The 17415-nt window shown below is 32.2% G+C and overlaps 1 protein-coding gene across 1 annotated transcript; it reads right to left on the reverse strand.

Moving 5' to 3' along the window:
- Nucleotides 1-1078: 1078 nt before the first annotated feature.
- LOC105767304 (protein IQ-DOMAIN 2) lies at nt 1079-4349 on the reverse strand. The gene is made up of 6 exons (XM_012586805.2): nt 4145-4349; nt 3593-3728; nt 3176-3496; nt 2655-2876; nt 2193-2312; nt 1079-2048 (listed from the first exon to the last, which is right to left on the reverse strand). The coding sequence occupies exons 2-6, from the start codon at nt 3665-3667 to the stop codon at nt 1347-1349; spliced, it is 1440 nt and encodes a 479-aa protein (XP_012442259.1). The 5' UTR covers nt 3668-3728; nt 4145-4349; the 3' UTR covers nt 1079-1346.
- Between the last annotated feature and the right edge of the window lie 13066 nt (nt 4350-17415).

The following is a 17415-nucleotide window of genomic DNA, read 5'->3' on the forward strand; positions in this document are numbered from 1 at the left end:
ATCAAACAACACGAATCCAAGATAATAGAACAATTATTGGTGGTAGTATAAATGGATCTCACGTATTAAAGCTTTGATCTACAATACCCTCAAGATCTACTAGAAAGCTATAAACTAAACGTGAAAAGAGTCTAATAACCAAATCCACACTAAATCCAAAAAAACAAAAAAAGAATTCACGAGAAAAAGAAAGAAATAACCAAAATACTGAATCCAAAACAAAGATCACACATCAATAATAATAAATAAATAAATAAAAAGAAAGCAGCCAAGAACACTTGAAACCAATATCTTCAACAAACTAAATTATCTTAGATTGTTAGGGACTTGGCGACAAGGCTTTAAAGAGCCCCTGATACCGTATTAAAATAATGTAATCATAGCTTTCATGTAGTATGAAGAATGACAAGAAAATAAAATAAAATAAAAAATATGAAAGAATATCAAGCATCAACTTGATTTTTTTAATTAGTATAAACGCAATATTTATGAGGCTAATCACTTAGATCAACTTAGTAAAAGATTAGTTTCGCAACAAATGTTTTAAACCTCTCCATAATTTTATAATTTCTACCTGTTATTACTAACCACTTAACTAGTGGCATATGAAACATACTTCATAATAAAATAAGCACTAAGACGGACAATAACTTTCTCGATTTTGTTATATTAACTAATAGGATTTTGCTTTGATTTTACTCATCAATTCTCAAATTTTGTATCAATAAAAAATTTGAAATTTAACTATTCTACTTCAAAAGCTAAAAGTTAAATGCTTTTATTTTTTTTCAATTTAAGAATCCATTTAATTATCTACCCTGTTAATGTTCTGCTATCTAAATTTGCCATCACACCATACAATTAGACCAATTTTAAAAGCAAATTATTTAAAAATCATTAAAGTACCTGAAAAAATTTAACAAAGAAATAACAAATTGGAATAGAATTTATTATTAAAAATGAGAAAAAAATAGCTTTCCAAATACAAGTAAATTTCAAACTTTATCGAAGAACTCCCATCATATTTTAACCCAAATAAAATCTCAAACAATTTTAAAGAGTATATTAGTGACTCTCATTAGCTAATAATTCTCGAATGATTTTTATTATTGAATACTAATTGTAGCAAAAGAAAAAGAAATGCAACTCTAGTGCAAATATCAAATGCCAAAATACACAAGAACAAATAAATAATTTAGACAATGAACTAAAGGTTCAGAAATCAAATGATTATAATTTCTCTTTGCTGCATGTTCTTTCTTTCTTTTCTTTTTTTTAATCCTTGGGATTTCTCCATAGCCATATGGTGTTTGCTTTGCTTCATCTCCTTTTGATTTAGATATTAACTAATTACCGTCTCCATTTACTGCAGCAACCTCTGTGTTAGTATCGCTGCCACTGTCTACCTTTGGAGGACCAGAATGCCGCCTCGGCCTGGCGGGTGATGGTGGATAAGAAAGCCGTTTCTTGGTAGACGGGATTGGCCCTTTCTCAGGTGTTGTTCCATTTGCTTCTAGTCCCAACGGACTTTGCAACCTGGTCTTAAGCCTTGCAGACTGAGTTGGTACCATATAACTTGGAAGGGATGGAGAGCTTGCTAGGCTCTCATCATCCAGTACCGAGGAACCTCCAATGGTGTGTCTGCGGTTTCTTTCAGACAGCACACTCACTGTACTTCTCATATTATCTGGAGCAACCACACTGCTCCTAGGGCTCGGTGACTTCACTTTTCGGGTAGGCGTGGAAACTGGCTTAGGAGTAGAAGGGGATTGCAGACTCGAAGTTCGGCTTGGCTTTTGACTGGCCTTCAGGGATTGCTTATCCAAATTGAGTTGGTAACGAGCATAAGCTTTGCTGATGTCTCCTCCGAAGCTGCTGCGTCCACTCTTCACGGATGACTGATCATTGTTCTGTTCTTTTTCTGCCATGCCACGACCCTCCCATGGCCAAGCTGCCATCCAACGTTCCAACCAGCTCCAACCCCAGGACAGATTGTTCGGATCCATGAATAGTGGATTCATAGATCTTGAAGCATTCTTCCAGGTTTGCTGTCAGACACATTACTTTGTTAACTTTTCAAATACTTGAATGCCAAAAGGACTAGTTCTCTGGTAGTACTCCCACCTTAGAAAGTGTCATGTTTAAGCATTAGGATAAGCTACTAGCATGGAAAAGGGTTAACACAAGGTCACCTGATGAGTAAACGAATACGCCATGGCCTTTTCTCGTCTCATAGAGGCCTCATGCTTGCTCAATAAGCTTGCCTCAATTTGTTCCTTTGACTGCAGGCTATCATCCCAGTCTTCCCCCATCTATTCAAACATTCAAAAACATTGCGAGAAGGAATCCTTACAAAACGCAAAGGGAACTTTTCTGATGAGAAACTAAGTAGTTATATACAAATACACTGTCCTTTAGGGAACTCAGGTTGACTGCAATGACAAAATTCAGTCCAAAATCCCCAGTATGGTGTACATAATAGCTAAATCAATACTCTTATTTGTTTGTAATAGAAAGATGATTGTAATTCTAGGACATAGGTCTGAAAAAAAAACGATTTGCAGCAGTCTGACTTCCAGATCACATTTACTAACTTTGCCATTAATTCAAGCAAGTGAATCAATATCATATATCAGTGAAAATGGGCAATTTACCTGCAAGTTTACAATCTCTTTTGCATGTTTCTGCAAGAGTTGCCTTTGAAGAGCCTGATTTTCTTCTGTCATCCGGATTCTCCTCAAGCGAATCTTACATTGTACACGAGAAAGGGTTTGCATGCACCTAAGGGTACCGGCTGCTTGCCGTTTAACCATTGGTCCTTCCATCATTGATTTCAGTCTCACCAGTCCTCGTAAAGCATGCAATGCCCTTTTTGCCTGAAAAGGAAGAAACCATAATCAGTCGAACTCAAATCAAATTACATAAATTCCTTTCAATGCGAAAATACAATCAAGAGAGGTAGTTGGGGTGTGGGTTTCAAAAATGAAACTATCACCTAACTTGACCTGAGTCCCTTTAACAAAAGTCTCTTCAACAGTGTAATTGATAAGAATTCATACATTCCCCTTCTTGTATAAATAATCCACAATAAACTCAAGCCATTATCAAGAAAAAGTTTCATAAGGATGTTTTTGGAATGTATCATTGTATCCTAATAAGAAGTTGCAACACATACAAGGTAAACTCGGAAAGCGGTTTGAATTTTGATAGCTGCCACTTCTTCATTAGATTTTCCAGCAAACCGAGGACCTGTATTGGATTGACGACGAACGACATCCGCAACTGCCTCAGCTGGAGCGGCCAAAGCCACAGCAGCAGCAGCAGCAATAGCAACTTCCACAGGGTAAGTTTGCTCGCTCGGTTCAGCCTCGGCTTCGATTAATTTCACCTTCTGTGGCTGGGGAGGAGGGGACAAGTTGAGAGTTTCTAAAGTGGCTGCATCAGAATCATTGGAACCCAAATCCACTTGCTTTCCCAAAACCTGTTCTTTGGATTTCTGAAAAAAAAACATAGCAATAAAGAAAATTAAAAACACTCATTGAGGACTAATAAACTGTGGGTAATTTATAGCTGAATTGGACTTCTTTCAGACCTGGGTTTTCTTTTCCTTGGATTCTGGGGTGAAGGCTTTCTTTAGAGAAGACAACCATTTTCCTTTCTTCCCCATCTTATCTTATCCTCAATGTAATTCTTTAAATGGAAAAAAGAATAGCCTCTTCTGATTGCATCTGGAATAGGTTAAAAATGGTCAATGGTTTCTCACTGTAAAATAGTACTTTTTCTAGAAATGAAAATTCTCATTCTCCAATCAATATTCACAGAAGCAAAATTGCAAATAGCTAATAAATGGTAATAGCAGATCTACCATAAAGCATAAAGGCAAAAATCAAATATTAAACACTGCAAATTAGGAAGGAAAATGAAATTGAAGTTAAAAAGAGAAAAATCCCATGATTTCTCCGTTAAAATCTAAACAAGTTTTTAAATTAAAATGACTAACAAATTGGGAAACAACCCAGATTTTGAAAGACAATTAGCAATATCATGCCACAGAGAATTCAAACAAAAAAAGCAAAAAAAAATTGCATCTTCGTATTGGGGTCCATGAAAAAAGAAGAGAGAAACCAAAAGTAGCAAAAACTACCTGAGATTATAATAATGCCCAGATCTCAAAGAACTCGAAGGGTCATCTTTCCAAAGTACAAAAAAGAAAAAAAGAAAAGAAAGAAGAAGATAAAAACTTGAAAGGGTCACAGTTTCTTTAGCTGCATAATATAGTATAGAGAGGAAGATAAAGAGAAATAGATCTTGAGAATAAAGGTTTTGGAGAATATGAAACAGCTGCTTTGGTAGTGTGGCCCCCTTCTTTGCCCAGTGTTTGATTGGTTGGAAAATAAAACCTACTCATCTACCTATCATTTCTTTTGCCCCCCAACTTTTGGTAACTAAAATAGTTAAAAAGAAAAACAATGTTTTTTTCTATCTTTTTCAAGTTATAATAATGGCATGCCAGTTCAGTGTATCAGTGAAAACTGAAAACTCAACCTTAAAACTTCCAAGAGTGTTGGACTGTAATTTTTTTTTTTTGTAACCTTACCAAATCAATACAATGTGGCCGAATCTATTCATAGAGTAAACTATTAAAATAGTTACTTATGTTTAAAATGTTACGTCTTAATACTTAGGTTATTATTTTGTTACGAAATATTCACTGAGTTATTAACTTCTCTTAATGGTGCAATAATGGTCATTATTTCAATTGAATAACAATCATTTTAATCAAATCTTAATTTGAATATAACCTAAATTTGAAATTAAAACTAGATATAACTAACCAATATAAAAATCATATTCTTAATCAAATCTAAACATAAATTGAATTATTTATATTTAAAACATTTTTTTTCTTTTCTACAATTTGACAGAATCGTGTAGATTATTCATTTATTTTTCTTTTATTTTCTGACGAATAAAATTAAGCAAACAATAAATTGATTTAAACCTTCTTAGATATTCCCAAGTAAGCTTGATTAGAAGCCGAACATGGATGAACCGAAGAGAGAAAGGGAGCATGGAACCAAACTGATTTAGGTAAAGTTGAGGGTAAGTTTCGTATGGTGGTTGTTTTAGTCATTGGCAACGTAGTTTCGAGAGGGCGAGAATGTTATAGGAGAGGTAGATAAGGTGGCCTGTGGGGGTTGGTTTGGAGGTTGAAGGAATGGGCTCGGGAAGCTTTTTCGAGGGTGGACTGCCATAAGTCACAACTGGCGAGGTCTTCGAGTGAGACAAGCTGGCAAACTAGGTCATTGAGAAATTCAAATTGGTTCGTCAAGGTGGCAGTGGATGATGATTATCTGTAACAGTAATGTGAGAATGTGTGAGGCAAGTTTTATTTTGGTTTCAATTTTCGCCTTTTCTTGTTTTAGAAACATAAAAAAGTTATATTAAAAGAAATGGAAAACATAGAAAAAAAAAATATGTTAAAAGAAATGGAGAAGGGGAAAAACAGAGGGAGAAGCAGAAGAGAATTGAAAAAAAAAGAAAAAAAAAGAAAGTTAAAAGAACATAAAAGAAAAAAATTAAATTGCTCAAAACAAAAAAAATATAGGGACCAATTGTATAATTTAACCTAAAATTTTTATTTGAAATGATGATTTAACATGCTACATCAGCTTACCGTTACACCGTTAACGATAATTAACAGCTCAATGACTAAAATGTTACAAATCAATAATGTAAGTGACTAAGGGTGGGTTTAGATAGGCAGCACGTTTACCTGTGGTTAGTGTAAAAAACGGTGGCGGTGAGATTAAATACTGTAACGATACTGTAGCATGAGACAAAAAGTAAGCTAAATGCACCGCACCGCACCCAATCGCCCATTCAAACCCACCCTAAAACGTAACATTTCAAATATAAGTGATTAAAATATAACCTGAAGCAAACAAAAGTGACTATTTTGATAGTTTACCCTTATCTATATCTATCAATAAGTTTAATAACACATCAATTCAAGAAATGAAATTTAAAAAACATAATTATAAAATAAAAACAATATAGTTAAAATTTAATTAATTTTGATAATGTGCGATATACATTAATTAAAAGGTTAAATTCAGCCTATTGGTCATTGTACTTTACTGAAAGTTGTGGAATTATTCCATATATTTTAATTTGATCAATTTTGTCCTTATATTTTTAAAATTTTTAATTTTAGTCTTTGTGCTTTTGAATTTTTAAAATTTAGTCTGACCCAAACAATAACAATTAAATCTATTTGGCTAAATTCAATTACTAGTCATGTACTATGTATATTGTTATAGATTTAATTGATATTCTCCAATCGAGCACTTTTAAATCTCTATATTTTTAGAATTTTGAAATTTCAATCTTGATATAAATGACTTTCGTTAAGTCATTAACTGAATTTTAGTGAATAATATGTGAAAATAACAAGTTGGCATGACATTATACATATAATAATATGTTTTCCAAATTTTGAAAATAGAATAACTTAATAAATTTAATAGCTGTAATTTGGTGAGGATTGAAATTTTAAAATTTAAAAATATAGTTTCTAAAAAGATCAAATTAAAGTATATGAACTAAATTCAAAACTTTCATATTTAACCTAATTAAAATGTAGTAAAATATATTATAATTTATATATATATTGTATTAATAATACGAAATTTAAACATAATATTTTAGAAATAAAAATACCAAATTTAAATGTAAAATAGATGCTTGAATGTTATATATAAAAAGATAGTGATATTTTATTTCATTAATAAGATATAAGGAAGAAAATTATATAAAAATAATCACGTATTATATTTTGTTATATAAATCGTATATAATGATAAAATATGAAGCAATAATTGCTCTTTTTCTTCTATTAATATAATCAGACTAGGCTTTTATCCCATTCACCAAGCAAACAAATAACAAGAAAAGCGGCCCAAACAAATTAACAGGCCCAAAATGTTTCCCAGATAAAACATAACAAACAAAAGCTTCCATAATCAGTCAGACCGTCAAACTGGCACCCATTTTGAATAATATGAAATAAATAAATATATACAAAAATAACATAACAGAAATAATATTTATGGGAATAGACAAATTAAACAGTGAAATATGGGTGCCGCCTGACTAATCGGTGGAGCCAACTCAATCGGCGGCACCTGTATTTTATACCGCAAATACAAGTTTTTTTTTAGAATACGGAAAAATAATAATTTTTTTATTTGGCGCCATTGATGTGTCAGACAGCACCTAAAAAGTTGTTTTTAAAATTTTTTTAGCTGAAAAAGAAAAACTTATGTTTCAATTTTTTTCAGTATTAAAAACACGAACTCGTGACAGTCGGGTCACTTCTATGTCAGCTGTCAAACTGGTGCCACTTGACAGCTTGGCTGCACCAGCCTGACGGTTGACATGGAAGTGACTTGTCGATCACAAATTCGTGCTTTTAATACCGAAAAAAAATTAAAACACAAGTTTTTTTTTACTTTTCACCTAAAAAAAACTTAAAATAATTTTTTTTTAAAATTATAAAAAGGGTTGGTTTGGTCCCCAATCCCCACACATCCATTTCAAATTCAAAAAAATTCTTGAAGCTCTTCCTCCTTTTTAATTGCATTTAAGTTTCGAAGCTCTTCCTCTCCCCATCAGTTAAGTTTCTTCAAAAAACAAGTTGGCATTTTAATTTTTTTAATGACAATTCATTTGGTTAACCATCGTTTAATTATTATTTTTTATTGTTAATTTATTAAGTTTCTTTGTTATATTTTTGCAGGTTAAAAACAAAATGGAGAATCAATTTTTTGCAGCAATTCATTTCGATGGTGTTCATGTCGACACATATAAAATTTATGTTCCTTTTTTGTTTTCAGGATATTTTTCGGTTGAAGAAAGTCCTCTGCTATTTTTGAAAACTGACACTACTATTTTATAATTTTGCTGCTTCAGAAAACAATATAAATAGCAGATCATTCTTCTCATTTTTCATACAACAAGGAAACAACAATATGTTCTCTGCCTCTCTTATCTCGCTTGTTTTCTATTTAAAAAACTTTTCCGGTCAAATTTCCAACCAAGTTTTTAGCTTTAGTTTCAAGTCTACTTTTCTGAATACTTTTGAGAAGAGCAATACCATTTGTGTTCCATCGTTTTTATTCGGTGTACAAATATTGAAGTATTGTGTTAACCTTGGGGGGCGATGTCCACTACACGATGACACCAATTAGGGCAATTTTGCTTCTAAGGCGGTGGTTCTTCCACGGTACAATGATTATTTTATTTATTTACGCTCAATTTATTTATCCTGTCAATGCTAACTATTTCGTTTTGTAGTAGTATATTTTCAACAATTTAGAAGCAAACTCTACTATTATTTAAACATGTCTGTCATGATGAACCTGGTTGAGAACAATGTCGAGTGGATTGTAGACACGGGTGCTTCCAAACACTTCTGCGTCAACAAAGAAATGTTCACCGAGTTTGAAAGTGTAGCTGAAGGTGAACAAATCTACATGGGTAATTCTAGTAGTTTAAAAGTACTTGGTAAAGGAATTATCTTACTCCAACTTATTTTTGGCAAAACATTAGCATTGAATAATGTTCTTTATGTACCTGTCCTGCATAGAAATTTGATCAGTGGTGGATTACTAAATAAGGCATGCATTAACTTTGTCACACCTCGAAATTTTAAAGCTTGAGTTGCAATGGTAACTTTGGGTATTAATTTGAAAAGTTTTCTATTTGAGCGGGCTCTAATGTAAATAAGAGCAATTTGTAAACTGGTTGATAAAAGATTGGATTTTAACCTTTAGTTTAGTTACTTTTGAACTAGAAATTTTTTTAGTGGGAGACATTATGATTAGGGATACCTACAAATTGTTGTTGAATTGATTTTGGTGAAGGAAGTATGAGAGGATTATATAAAAGAGAGATGTTATTCTCTAGTGTCATTCTTTTTTTTTTTTTGTTATTTCTTCATTTCTTTCTCTAGTTTGTTTTGGAAGAGAGAAGGATTAAAAAACGCTATTCATGGAGGGAAGATATTGAAGTTTGGGCCTAAGAAATTGAAAAATCTTGTAGTTGTTGGCTAAAGAGGCTCAAGAAATAAAGGAAAAACTAAGTACATAGATTTGGTGTCAACTTCCAGGTAAGTTTCAAAACTCAAGTCTTAAATGGTTGTTCATTTTTTTTAGTATCGTGTGCTGATATGTTTAACTTAGTGTTATGCTAATGATGAGTTATTCCACATACCATTAATATGCATGCACTTCCAGATGAAATGTTTGACATAATATATGTCGTGTATTAACAATAGTATTGGTTGAGTGTATTAACATAATATAGGTATTTTAGTTAATTTAGACATAGAGCATAACACTTTATAGTCCAGATCCAACGATCGGGTCGGGTATGGGTGTTACAAAATTAGTCTTTGAATCCAATAAACTTGTACTTTCCCATAATGGAGATTATGTTAATTAAGGTTATCTAGGTGTAGGTTTATTTGTGATTGAGACTATGCTTAATAATAATAAATCCACCATTTCTACTTTTATTGTTGAATCTCTTGATATGTGGCATGCTAGATTAGGTCATATGAATATTCATTCTCTAAAAAAGCTTATAAAAACGAATCTACTCCCTAATCTAGATGATAGTAGCTTTAATAAATGCGAAATTTGCGTTGAAGATGACCTGACGTCAAATATAGTAGTAATTTCAGATAATTTTCACACTTAAAGAGCTTATTTTCTAGCAAATTTAGTATTTTATATTACATTTTTTGTATTTAGTAGTTAGGACTAAAAGTTAGTAAAATAAGTGTTTTCAACACATTTGTGAGTGTTGTGACCTATTAGGCTGACACGGGCCTTAAACAGTGCTAATTTGTGTAATTGAGTGTGTAGGATGATGAATTATATACCCAATTGACGTAAGAACAAGGGACAAGTGATACATAGGCTTCCTATGTCGTTAAAGCACGACACAAACCAAATAAGACAGCAATTGCTTGTCATGTCGTGCCATGGCCATAGGTTGACATGATGCCCAAGTATACCAAGGCTATTTTCGTCCGTACAATCAACTTTATACGAAGACCTAGGACATCTCGAAGACCTAATTCGGGCTGCCAACACTCCTATAAATAAGACCTTAGGGGTTTGATGTAACTAATTAGTCTTAGACGCATCTAAAAACCCTAGTAGTTTAGGAGTAGGATTAGGTTAAGTTTTCTTTCAGTTTTATCAACTCTTTGTTTTTCCACTTGGTATCGATTTAAATCCAACAGTTCTTTTATATTATTAAAGAATTTCAATTTATTTGCCTTTGCAAGTGAAGTTATTCGTTATTCTAATCGAGAGATTTACTACTTCATTCTCCATTCGACATTAATTCCAGGATTATTCTAATCTTTTTTCTCTTACAATTTATTCGTGTCATTGTCGGGGAGGTTTCGACATTAAATCTAAAAATATCTTTACAATTAATAAGATAAATAGAAACGTTAAAACTTATAGATACAATATTTTTAAATTTTGTATACTTTTTTATTTGTTTCATTTGTTTTTAATATTCTTTTTTAGGTTGTTTATGACTTGAAGCTTTAGCACCCCAATCGATCCACATTCAAATCCGGAGCAATTACTCAGGCGCAATCATCAATTAATTAACATTGATCCACCTGCGGTAATTAATTTACCCCAAGAAAATATGTTATTTGAAGATCCATAAGAAAGACAAGGAAATATCCTGGAAGAAGACCCAATAGATCAAAGGACGTTGTGCGAGTATGCCTTACTTACACTATACGCGGTGCGAGGTAGCTTCAAACAACCAGCTATTCACGCCAATGATTTTGAGATAAAGATGGCCACAATATAGATGATAAAAAATATGTTGTAATTCAAAGGGAACATGGTGGAAAACCTAAACAAGCACTTGAAGCGCTTCTTACAACTAAGCGACACCTTCAAGTACAATGGGCTATTCAATGATGCTGTGCACCTTCGGTTATTCCTGTTCTCTTTGTACGACAACACAGCTGACTAGTTAAACTCGTTAGAACCCGGTTTCATTACCACGTGGAATGACCTAGCAGAAAAATTTATTTATAAAATTTTCTTGATTAGTAGAACCATTCAGCTTAGGCGAGAAATCACCAATTTAAACAATGCGAAGGTGAATCTTTGTACGAGGCGTGGGAACATTTGTAATGGCCTAAATTCAAAGTTATCGGAACAGTGGTTTCGTAGCCACAAATTCGATTTAAAGATAAATTTATTTTAATACTTTTGCATGAATATTGATATGATAGGAAAATCGTATGAAAATATAGATAGAAGAATTTTACCGATTTAGTGGTTAGTTAGAAAAAGAAATTACTGAAGAAATTGGGTAAAAACAAGGTATCGAGACCTCGATCTCGTAAATTCGAGTAAAAAATATTTTTATAAATATTTATGAAATGTTAGTAATATGGTATTAAAATTTCGTTAGAAAATTTTAATGTTTGGGTAGTCAATTAAGTGAAAAGGACTAAATTGAAAAATGTATAAAAGTTATTAGAAGGATTAAATAGCTCAATTGTTAAATGAGGAGGGACATAAATTGCAAATAAGCCAAAAAAAGAGATGTTTTGGGCGGCATAAGCTGAGAAAAATCAGGAGAATTGGTGAAATAAAGGTAAAATGGGAAAATAACAAATTTTACTAACATAAAAATAGGACCAAATTGGAATATCTAGAATTCTCTTCATATTTTCTTCATTATCATCAGTAAAAAAACATCCTAGGGGTTTATTCAAGCTGGTACTTCATATTTTTTGCACCAAGTGAGTTAATCCTTGCCTTTTTCTTGTAATTTTTGTGTTTATAAGACTTTTACAACTAGGTCCTATTACTAAATTCACTAGTTTTTGATTTTATGAATGAACTCAAAAGTTACTATGAATATGTGCTGGAATTTTATGATGAAATAGCATGAAATTGAAGCTTTAATTTGTTTATGAGATGATTTTATTAGGTAATTTCAATAGAAATTGATTTGTAGGACCTAATTGTGAAAAAGTTTGGAATTAAAGTCTAGTGCTAAAATTCTGATTTCCAAAGGTTATAAAGTAGTTTAAAGTGATAGAATAAAGTGTTAATTGAAAAAAATAAGCTCAATTGAGAGGTTAATTGAGCAGGGATGAAATTATCATTTATTGAAAGCTTAGGGGAAAAATGGTAATTAACATCATGCACTAAAATAGTTTTGGACAGCAGCAGTAGTCTAACTTTGAAAAATCACCAAAAATTATAGAGATCTAATTAGAGGATGAATAAAATATGAAATTAAAGCCTATTTAGTCTAGTTTCTTATAAAAGAAACGATGTAAGTAATGAAATTGAAAATCATGAGATATAATAGATTTTGTGAGACAAGATCACAATGAATTCGGGTTCCCCTGTTCTGAATTTGGAAAATCATAAAAAATTTGAGAAAAATAATTATGGGTTTACATTTATATGTTTAAAATCCTTAATGAGTCTATTTTCAAAAGAAACAAACGAGAATATCATATGAATTTTGTACAATGAGATAATTAAAATTTAGTGAAGAGGGGTCGAAACTGTCGAATAGTGAAATAGGGGAAAATTTAAAGAATAAAATGTACTTATTGGCTAAACCAAAAATTCTGAAAATTTTATGGTAAGAAGATATATGAGTTTAGTTTCGGGAAAAATTAGCGGATCTTAATTGGAAGTTTTGTAGCTCAAGATATAAATAATTTAGTGACTATGACTTAATGAGACAACTTTGAATGCGCTATAAATAATAATAGAATTATAGAGAATGTTACATATGAACAAGAAATGTATTAGATTAATGATTAAATTTATTTCTTTAGATCCAGAAAATTCAAATTCGAAGCTAGATTGAGGAAAAGAAAAAGTTTGAGATTAGTGAATTTTTGTTTACGAACAAGTATCGAGGTAAGTTCGTGTAACTTGAATTATATTCATAAATGCTTGAAATATATTTTTCTTGATGTGAATATGATTTGGATGTTTATTGTATGATAATTGATGAAGTATTGATATTCTTGATGAAAAGAGAAAATAAATCCCGGTTGAATGAAAGGAAAATTTGATGGATCTCTACGGGTGATCCTATCTTGATATAGCCCTCCTGAAGAATATGTGGAAAATGGATTTAGCCCGGATGGGTAATCCGAATTAGGGTCTAAATTTAGCCTAGACTGGTAATTCAGATCCAAGCTCATTAGAGTAATTATCATTGCAGGGGATTTAGCCTGGACTGGTAATCCTGACAATACTCTATGAGTTTATATTACAGGGGATTTAACCTGGACTGGTAATCCCGGTGTAAGGATGAGGTTCGCGGGAGTGTGCTCTTTGAAATGGAAATGTGCGCACATGAATATGAATTGACGGACCCGGATTTGTACACTAAAGTGTACCCCTGAAAATCCATCGAAATTCTGAGAAATTCAATGGGATAAATATGGAAAAATAACAAGGAAATGGAAATCATGGTATTGATGAGCTCATCAATCATGGTATATATTATTGATACATGGAAATTATTGGACTAATTTGAATGTTGAGTTTGTGCATGATAGGGGAATAATGTATTGAATGGGTGTATGAATGTTTATTGCATTGTATTGAAAATATTAGGTAAGTATAATTCTTGTTAAATGAACTTACTAAGCACAAAGTGCTTGCCCTGTTTCTTTTTCCTTTGTTTTGTAGTGTTAAGAGCTCGGAGGTCGGATTCAGTCAGAGGCATATCACACTATCAACCTCAAGATCTCGGTATATAAAGAAACTTTAATTTGGAAATCAATGGCATGTGTAAGCTAGTAAAGTAAATGTTAATGTGAAATGAATGTATGGTTAGCCATTGGTATGGCTAACAAATTTTGGTTTTGATATGTGATGAGGTTATCTTATGGATACGCTAAATCCATCTTGAAAATATGTTGAAATGGATTGGTTGTGTTGGATTGGTCTCAGTTTAAAATTGCAGGGAAGATTAGATATTTATAAAGGGGTTATATTGAGTTAAAAAAAAACAAAAACTTTGGGATTTTGCGAAAAATTTCTTATGGTTTCGATTTAATCCCAGTTTGGTCCCGATGTATGTTTTGGTATTCGAAGGCCCATCCAAGGGATGTCATGACATGTTTCGATAAATGAATAGTATTTAACTCGTAATAACGAAAAATTTATTCGGTAAAATCTGGTAATGCCTCATACCCTATTTCAGCGACGAATACGGATAGGGGGTATTAAATCATTTCAAGACAATACTAAGAAAGTGCCCACACCATGGAATGCAAGCATGACTCCAAATTCAGACATTTTATAATGGTGTTGATGGTAACATCAACTCTAACCTAGACAGAGTGACTAAAGGATCTCTATGTTCCACCTGTACGAACGAGCCTACAAAATAATAGATGACATGGCCATGAATTCGTATATGTGGCCTAATGAAAGATTCATGTACAAATCAAAGCCTCCAATGCTAAAAGTTGTAAGTGAAGATAACGACAATGATTGGTATCAAGAAATCCTAAAAGAGATTAACCATTTGGAGACGACTTTCAAGCCGACGAGAGCGGAGCCATATTTTAAAAACCAACCAGAAGTGGCTAGCTACATTAGTGATAAGGTTCAAGATCCTTATTCAAAAACCTACAATCTCGGTTGGATGGATCATCCTAACCTTAATTGGGGAGGCAACCAAGGAGGTGCAAACCAATCAAAAAATTGAAAAAACCCTCATTACCAACCTCTTCCATTAGAACAAAAAACCGTGGGGAACAACCTTTTGAGACCATCGGTACGTCTCATGGTGCAGTGGAAGGATTAAATAGCTCAATTGTTAAATGTGGAGGGACATAAAGTGCAAATAAGCCCAAAAGGAGATATTTTGGGCAGCATAAGCTGAGAAAAATCAGGAGAATTGGTGAAATAAGGGTAAAATGGGAAAATAAAAAATTTTACTAACATAAAAATAGGACCAAATTAGAATATCTAGAATTCTCTTCATATTTTTTCTTCATTATCATTAGTCAAAAAAGCATCCTAGGGGCTTATTCAAGCTGGTACTTCATAATTTTTGCACCAAGTGAGTTAATCCTTGCCTTTTTCTTGTAATTTTTGTGTTTCTAAGACTTTTACAACTAGGTCCTATTACTAAATTCATTAGTTTTTGATTTTATGAATGAAATCGAAAGTTGCTATGAATATGTGCTGGAAGTTTATGATGAGATAACATGAAATTGAAGCTTTAATTTGTCTATGAGATGATTTTATTAGGTAATTTCAATAGAAATTGATTTGTAGGACCTAATTGTGAAAAAGTTTGGAATTAAAGTCTAGTGCTAAAATTCTGATTTCCAAAGGTTATAAAGTAGTTTAAAGTGATAGAATAAAGTGTTAATTGAGAAAAATAAGCTCAATTGAGAGGTTAAATTAAGCAGGGATGAAATTACCATTTATTGAAAGCTTTGGGGAAAAATGGTAATTAACATCATGCACTAAAATAATTTTGAACAACAGCAGTAGTCTAATTTTGAAAAATCACCAAAAATTTTAGATATCTAATTATAGGATGAATAAAATATGAAATTAAATCTTATTGAGTCTAGTTTCTTATAAGAGAAACGGTGTAAGCAATGGAATTGTAAATCATGAGATATAATAGATTTTGTGAGACAAGGTCAGAATGAATTTGGGTTCTCCCGTTCTGACTTTGGAAAATCATAAACAAATTGAGAAAAATAATTATGGGCATAATTTATATGTTTAGAATCCTTAATTAGTCTATTTTCAAAATAAACAAACGAAAACATCTTCTGAAATCTGTACAATTAGATAATTAATTTTTAGTGAAGAGGGGTCAGAACTGTTAAATAGTGAAATAGGGGAAACTTTAAAGAATAAACTATACTTATTGGCTACACCAAAAATTATGAAAATTTTATGGTAAGTAGATATGTGAGTCTAGTTTTGGGGAAAATCAACGGATCTTAATTTGGAGTTCCGTAGCTCAAGATATAAATAATTTAGTGACTATGACTTAATGAGACAGCTTTGAATGCACTATAAATAATAATGGAATTATAGAGAATGTTACATATGAACATGAAATGTATTAGATTAATGACTAAATTAATTTATTTAAATCTAGAACATTCAAATACGAAGCTAGATCGAGGAAAAGAAAAAGTTCAGGATTAGTGGATTTTTGTTTACGAACAAGTACGAGGTAAGTTCGTGTAACTTGAATTATATTCTTAAATGCTTGAAATGTATTTTTCTTGATGTGAATATGATTTCGATGTTTATTGTATGATAATTGATGAGCTATTGATATTTTTGTTGAAAAGAGAAAATAAATCCCGGTTGAATGAAAGGAAAATTTGATGGATCTCTACGGGTGATCCTATCTTGATATAGCCCTCCAAAAGAATATGTGGAAAATGGATTTAGCCCGGACGGGTAATCCAAATTAGGGTCTAAATTTAGCCTAGACTGGTAATTCAGATCTAAGCTCATTAGAGTAATTGTCATTGTAGGGGATTTACCCTGGACTAGTAATCTCGACAATACTCTATGAGTTTATATTACAGGAGATTTAGCCTGGACTGGTAATCCCGGTGTAAGGATGAGGTTCGCGGGAGTGTGCTCTCTGAAATGGAAATGTGCGCACATGAATATGAATTGACAGACCCGGATTTGTACACTAAAGTGTACCCCTAAAAATCCATCGAAATTCTGAGAAATTCAACGGGATAAATATGGAAAAATAACAAGGAAATGGAAATCATGGTATTGATGAACTCATCAATTATGGTATATATTATTGTTACATGGAAATTATTGGACTAATTTGAATGTTGAGTTTGTGCATGATAGGGGAATAATGTATTGATTGGGTGTATGAATGTTTATTGCATTGTATTGAAAATATTAGGTAAGTATAATTCTTGTTACATGAACTTACTAAGCATAAAGTGCTTACCCTATTTCTTTTTCCTCTGCTTTGTAGTGTTAAGAGCTCGGAGGTCGGATTCGGTCAGAGACGTATCACACTATCAACCTCAAGATTTTGGTATATAAAGAAACTTTAATTTGGAAGTCAATGGCATGTATAAGTTAGTAAAGTAAATGTTAATGTGAAATGAATGTATGGTAAGCCATTGGTATGGCTAACAAATTTTGGTTTTGATATGTGATTAGATATTTATAAAGGGGTTATATTGAGTTCAAAAAAAAAAACTTTGGGATTTTGCGAAAAATTTCTTATGGTTTCGATTTAATCCCTGTTTGGTCTCGATGTATGTTTTGGGCTTCGGAGGACCATCCAAGG

The sequence above is a fragment of the Gossypium raimondii genome, chromosome 13 (genome assembly GCF_025698545.1).
Source record: "Gossypium raimondii isolate GPD5lz chromosome 13, ASM2569854v1, whole genome shotgun sequence".
In the NCBI taxonomy this organism is placed as follows: domain Eukaryota; kingdom Viridiplantae; phylum Streptophyta; class Magnoliopsida; order Malvales; family Malvaceae; genus Gossypium; species Gossypium raimondii.

Bases quoted from the DNA above. Each gene is read 5' to 3' on its own strand.
- LOC105767304 (XM_012586805.2), bottom strand. From the start codon at position 3,667: ATGGGGAAGAAAGGAAAATGGTTGTCTTCTCTAAAGAAAGCCTTCACC. The intron at 2,313-2,654 runs GTAAATTGCCCA...ATGTTTGAATAG, and splicing joins AAGAGATTGTAAACTTGCAG to ATGGGGGAAGACTGGGATGA. The intron at 2,049-2,192 runs GTGACCTTGTGT...TGTGTCTGACAG, and splicing joins CGTATTCGTTTACTCATCAG to CAAACCTGGAAGAATGCTTC.